This window comes from Lactuca saligna, chromosome 9 (genome assembly GCF_052625555.1).
Source record: "Lactuca saligna cultivar CGN05327 chromosome 9, ASM5262555v1, whole genome shotgun sequence".
Taxonomy (NCBI): domain Eukaryota; kingdom Viridiplantae; phylum Streptophyta; class Magnoliopsida; order Asterales; family Asteraceae; genus Lactuca; species Lactuca saligna.
This window is the reverse complement of record NC_136425.1, coordinates 56,379,113-56,385,445: the sequence shown is the minus strand read 5'-3', so window position 1 is coordinate 56,385,445 and position 6,333 is coordinate 56,379,113. Positions and strand designations below refer to the sequence as shown.

At 37.8% G+C, this 6,333-nt stretch overlaps 1 protein-coding gene across 1 annotated transcript; it reads left to right on the top strand.

Moving 5' to 3' along the window:
* The first annotated feature begins 3,479 nt into the window (after nucleotides 1–3,479).
* LOC145017537 (transcription factor TCP19-like) lies at nucleotides 3,480–5,466 on the top strand. Its single transcript, XM_078975555.1, has one exon. It carries the CDS (start codon nucleotides 3,716–3,718, stop codon nucleotides 4,814–4,816), a length of 1,101 nt encoding a protein of 366 aa, XP_078831681.1. The 5' UTR covers nucleotides 3,480–3,715; the 3' UTR covers nucleotides 4,817–5,466.
* The last annotated feature ends 867 nt before the right edge of the window (nucleotides 5,467–6,333 follow it).

Sequence of the window (6,333 nt, the reverse complement as noted above, 5' to 3'; positions counted from 1 at the left end):
ATCTTGTAATGACACTTTGCTAAATGACAATGTGATCATCCTCTATTTGCTCAAATCTTTTTTCTTCTTACTTGTGTAATTATAAGAGTTATTTGTGATTTCGATTATTCTTCTATTGGTAATGGTTGGAGTCTAATTTCGTATTGACTTAAAGCATTCTCCAGATCTTGAAATGCTCCATCCGTTAACCCAGATGCTATGCTTAGTATATTGCTCGAACCATCGAGTTTGAACTTAAGGTTCGAGTAATTGGAATATCGACAAATAGTTGAAGTGTTATGGCAATGTTTGTAAGTTGTTTGAACAGTTAGGTCTAAACATAAGGTTCGAGTAATAAGAACATTAAGCCATAATTTGGAGGATTATGGAAATGTTTGTAAGTTGCTCGAACCAGTAGGTTTGAACTTATGGTTTGAGTAATAAGAACATCGATCCTTAATTTGGAGGATTATTGTAATGTTTGTAAGTTGCTCGAACCATTAGGTTTGAACCTAAGGTTCGAGTAATAAGACATGACTTTCCCCATTAAGCACCTAATCCAAAAAGTCCATAGCTTATTTACTCCAGAACAGATTCTAATACCAAATCAAACATAAAAGTTGGTGCTTTATAGACATGCATATCAACTGCATGTATTGAAGCCATAATGAGGGTTTATCCATGGAAATATCATGCCTGGTTCAAAACCCCACAAGAATCCAGATCCAACCCAACAATTATGTCCAAAGTCCCAGAGATTCATAAAGTTGCAAACTTTATGAGATCCTAACACTCTAACCACATGAACATGAGCATTTTGGGACAAAACATAATATCCATAAACCTAACATGATAAAAATCGAGTCTTGGACACTTACAAAGGTCCAAAAGATTGCCAACACCAAGGATAAGGACTAGCTTCCTGAATCTTAGCTCACTTCTTTTTCTTTCTTCCTTCCAAAGCTTTAAAGAACACCAAAAAGGCTCATAATAAGAAAGGGAGGGATTTAGGGTTTCTCAGGTCTCAAAGAGGTGGATGGAGATGAGGGTGAGCAAACCCTAGCCTCATCATTCCTTTAAATAAGGAGAAAAGCCCGGAAAATAGAGTTTCTTACTTGCCAGCTGCCACACTGTGGCGGCTTAAATTAAATATGCGATCTGATCTTGACTCCCTACATCGTGTCATCTCCCCACCTGCAAAAGATAAAACACCTCGGGATCCATGTGTTATAACTAGCCCAAATACCCAAGTGTTACAGAAATTTAATAGTAAAAGGTCTCAAAACCGGTCGCCACACCGTGACCAAGCTTCTGCCACGTCGTGGTGACCTCAGGACAAAACAGTCGCAAGACTGCCTATCGCCAGGTCGTGGAGTCCAATCCTCCACGTTGTAGGAACTGTTCTAGCTAGCTCAATGCATTAAGCTCTTAATTATTAAGGCCACCCATCCATACTTTCTAGAAGGCTTTCATATCTCTAATGTATTATAAAAATCGTTGCTTTATGGACATGCATGTTCAATGCATGTCACTTCAAATCTAGCTCAAAAACATGGAAGAAATGAACTCAAACTTGTGCATGAGACCAATAACACTGTAGAACTCTAGATCTGGAACATATAACCCAAAAGGGACCTCAAGGATCCATAAAGTTACTAACTTTATGAAACCTATCCGTACAAACTTTCCAAATCATGGAGAAAAGGGACAACCCAAGATCTAGAAGCATAAAATATAAAGTTTGGAACTTGAACACTCACAATGGTCCAAAATATGAACTAGAAAATGATGACGAGACTTGCAAGCTAGATCTATGCGTGAAGGATGCTTCTTTCTCCTTTGAAACACCAAAAACACCACCAAAAGCTTCATGGACTCAACAATGGAGGTTATTGTTTCTTTGAGGGTGAAAGGTAGGTGATGTGGGTTGAGGGTGTGTAAAATTTAGCCATTATATCCCTTAAATAAGGGCATAAACATCGAAATGAGGGTTTTAACATAGAATGGTAGCCACGTCGTAGCCAAGATATTGCCATGCTGTGGCGCATACTTAAGCTACACGTCCCAACGGGCACTGCCATATCGTGGCCTCCATAAATTCCATAATTGAGTTTTTAAATTCCAGATTACCAAAAAAGTTAATACGTGGGACGTGGTGTTACACGAAGAACTCCTCTATGTTGTCAATGAAGGCAAAATATTTTCCCATAAAACAACTGATTCTCATTAATCAGAGATAAATAGGTTTACATAAAATAAAGGGACCGAGATATACACTTGACATCGTTTCTTTTAGAATGACTAAGACACACCCCTTCTAAATTCTACTCCTAAACTACACTTTTAAAGGAGAAACCGAGACGAAAAAACCCTAGTTAACTCGAAAATTACAACCCCCACACCTATTACGACACCAAACTACTTTACATTATAGTATACTAGCTTTGGTACACGGTTATGGGATATGTGTGTTACACAAGAAAGCAATAGAAAACAATAAAACAACACAAAGAATTTACTTGATTTAATCGATGTGACCTACATCTACGGGCAAGTACCAGATAACTCTTTTATTATCATATTGTTTCAAAGTGATTACATTGGAATCTATAACTATGAATATTCATAAGCACAAAACCCTAACAACTATAGGACCAAACCAATATACAAATAAATCCCCGACAATTAAACATGAACATACCACAACGACTCCCCCACACCCCCGTGGGATGAGTGTTTTTCATGTACGCCAGTTCTAAGTCTACTCCAAACACTTATATCGTGGATATATGTTGTCTCGGTTTTCTTTACTTCTTTTCGGATCATCAAATGCCAGGCAACACATAAACAATGTGTTATTAAAAACAATCAAACCTATATGTCAATTATAAATGTTGAAATTATTTTTGATTAAATTCTAAACGTTGAAATTAGTTTTGTTTCAACTCTCTTATGCATGTCTAGTGTCATAATGCTAATCAAAAGTTGTATCATCTTTATTATATTTTTTCGTTTCTTTTCTTAAGAGAAAAGAGATTTTAACACATTTTCCATTTCCTTTATTAAAGGTGTTTATAAATTTAAAATCTTGTACCTTGTACCTTTTTTTAGAAAAAACAACATAACGTTTATAGGAAAACAACTATGGTCGGGTATGGAGGATGAAAGGAGTTGGAAACCATTGTTGTCGATGGAGATGTCAAACCGTTCTTGAAGAAGATTATGAAAAAAAAAATGGAAATTAATATAGAGAACGGATATATCAAAACAATAATAATACATCATCAAATTCAAATATTTAAATAAATATATGTATGTTTATATGAATCACCTTTATTTTCCTTTTCTCATTTTTCATTTTTCTTATCTTGTAACGGCAAGAATAATCCACAAAACTTACGTGTAGTCCCAACACGTGTCACAACACCAGAGCAAGAACAATCAGGATAAAATCCAAGCCGTCGATATTTGGCTATATACATTCTTAGCATCTGAGGGTCCCTCTTTCAGAAAGGATAAGTGGGTCTGCTCTTATCTAGGGTTTGTTCCCATTTTCTTCATCCCCCTAATTCTGATTATAATCTCAAAATCTCATTTTACTACACTCTTTTGTGTTTTTGATTTCAATCCAAACCCACAACCCAGATCACCCCTGTTCTTAATTTCCCCAAATTTGATCTCGTAATCTGTTTAATTTCGTGTTGTTTCAGAGAGTTTTTCTTCGGATTCTTCATATATGGCGTCGATTGATAACAGGAGTGTTGTTGAATCAGAAGATGAAGAAGAAGACGGTGGCAACACCGCTAAAATTTTGTCAGCATCTGATCCATTACTTGGTGATCCGGCGGTGTATACTATTACGGCGGTGCCTCACCGTCATGGCTCGCCGCCTCCGATTGAGGTTAATCTGATGAAGGAAGAACCACCGGAGAACGATTTGGATGGTTCATTACCTGTAGCTATCGTCCCAATGCCAACATCTAATAAACAGATAACGGTGGCGACGCCGCGGAGGGCGAATAAGGATCGTCACACGAAGGTGGAAGGCCGTGGCCGGAGAATCCGCATGCCGGCGGCGTGTGCTGCTAGAATATTCCAGTTGACACGAGAACTAGGGCACAAGTCCGACGGCGAGACGATTCGGTGGTTGTTGGAGCACGCCGAGCCGGCTATCATTGAAGCCACCGGCACCGGGACGGTGCCGGCGATCGCTGTTAACGTTAATGGGACGTTGAAAATTCCGACTACACCAAGCAATGCAGCAAGCGATGGAGAAGGTGGTGGGAAAAGACGAAAAAGGGCTTGTAACAGCGAGTTTTACGACGTGAATGATTCAGCTTCTTCCAATTTTGCCCCTGTGGCCCCAATAGCCCCACAAAGTCTTGTCCCCGTTTGGACCATGGGCGCTGCACCACCCACCGCCGGTATCCATGGCGGAGCTTTTTTTATGTTTCCACAGAGCGGGGCCACGGCCATCGGACCTTCCTCCGCCACCCAAACCCAGTTCTGGGCCATCCCCGCCGGCGCAACACCCGTTTTCAATGTCGCTGCACGGCCCATTTCCAGTTATGTCTCCGCCATTCAACCCGGTGAGCATTCCGGCGGCGGCGAAATTCAAACACCATCAAGATCGGTTTCATACAACAGCAGAAGTGAGAATAAATCAGGAAAAGTTTCCACAACCATGGCACCAAGTTCAAGTTCAGTGTCAACGACGACGACAACAGCTCAGATGCTTAGGGATTTCTCATTAGAGATTTACGATAAAAGGGAGCTTCAATTCATGGCTGGTTCATCTTCAACAGATGAAAAGCCATCTTCAAAACCTTCATCGTAATCCTCCTAACTTTTTTTTTTGAAAATTTAACTCTTATTAGAAAATTAGAATCACAAGATATTATATAAATACTTGTTGGTTGATGTAACTTTTGTTTGATAATGAATTCATAGGAGAAGGTTTATGGGTTATAAAATCTTGTAGAAAAAGTTTACTTTTTCTTTCTCTTTAAAGCATTTAGCTTTTAGAAAGCGTTCTAAATTATAACCAAATTAAAATTTTTAAAAAAAAGGAGAAAAATTAATTTGGTAATCACGTGAGCGATGGGAGATGGCACGTGCGGTTGTGGGGTCCACCATGTAGACATGTGACGGCCTTTTCCCTAGGAGTGGGAGCCATTTTTCTAGCTTTTGAGGCGGCTGCTGTCCACAAAAGGCTAATTTTGCGGGGTAATGTGGGGACCACAAGTGGGTGAGTGTTTCCTGTTGTGACACGTGGAAGGATGCTAGCTGTAAAAGGATGGGAGGTTGTGTTGTTGTGGGGTCAAAACAGAGGTCTCGGTGCTTTGATATTTAATGGTTATCTAGTTTTAGGGTGGAAACTGGAAGGTGGGCCATAAGCATCGCACCTTGTTTCTCTATCACCATCTTTTGTTTGAGAATATGTTAATGTTAAAGAATGAATAAATATAAGGTTAGATTTTTGGAAAAGTTTTTATATACTTATAGTTTTTATTGAAAAGTTATTTTAAAGTTCTTGAAAATTAATGGTGGTTTGAAGTATATCGTATTGACTTGTTTTGGAATGTGTTAAGTTCTATTTGAGTGAATGGTGGATTGTTTAGGAGTATATCAATAAAAAACATTATTTTCTTTGGATGTTACTACATTTATCTTATTTATTTATATAAAAAAAAGTCAAAACGTACATACTCATCACACAAGGGGACGCCAATGTATTGTGTTGCTAAATTGACATCTTATGCATATCTTCTTTAAAAACAAATCTATAATTAATTATTTATAACTAATATATTTTTTTACAAAAAACAAAAAAAATTTCAAGCAATAAAATAATTAAATAATTTAAATAAGGTGTCTATATCGTAACAACTGAAGTGTCTTTTTAGCTAAGTCTTATAATTTTTTTTTTCATAGAACAAAAGTAGATAAATAATAACTTAACACAAAAAGATAATAATTCTAATTGCCATTTTCTTTGGCGAAAACCAAAATTGTTATGACCCGATGTATCCTTTATTAATTTTATCATTCGAGTAGAGATTCGAGTAGAGGAACACCTATTCTGATGTTCGGGGTAACCCTTGCTACTCCTCAATTTTTTCTTAACTAAGTTTTAAAAATTTTGATTTATTTATTTATTGGTGCAACTAGCCAAAAACAATCAAGTAAATAATCTAAACCAAAAGAGCGTAATGTCAAAGCAAAGTGGCCCATAAGGTTTAATCAATTCGGGTCTTGGATTAGGGATTAACATAGGCGGATACCCGCCTCATTTGGTGAGAACCGGAACCGGAACTAGAAGAGACGGTTCCTAGAAAGTTAGAACGGAACCGG

Coding starts and splice junctions, on each gene's coding strand:
- LOC145017537 (XM_078975555.1), top strand. CDS start 3,716: ATGGCGTCGATTGATAACAGGAGTGTTGTTGAATCAGAAGATGAAGAA.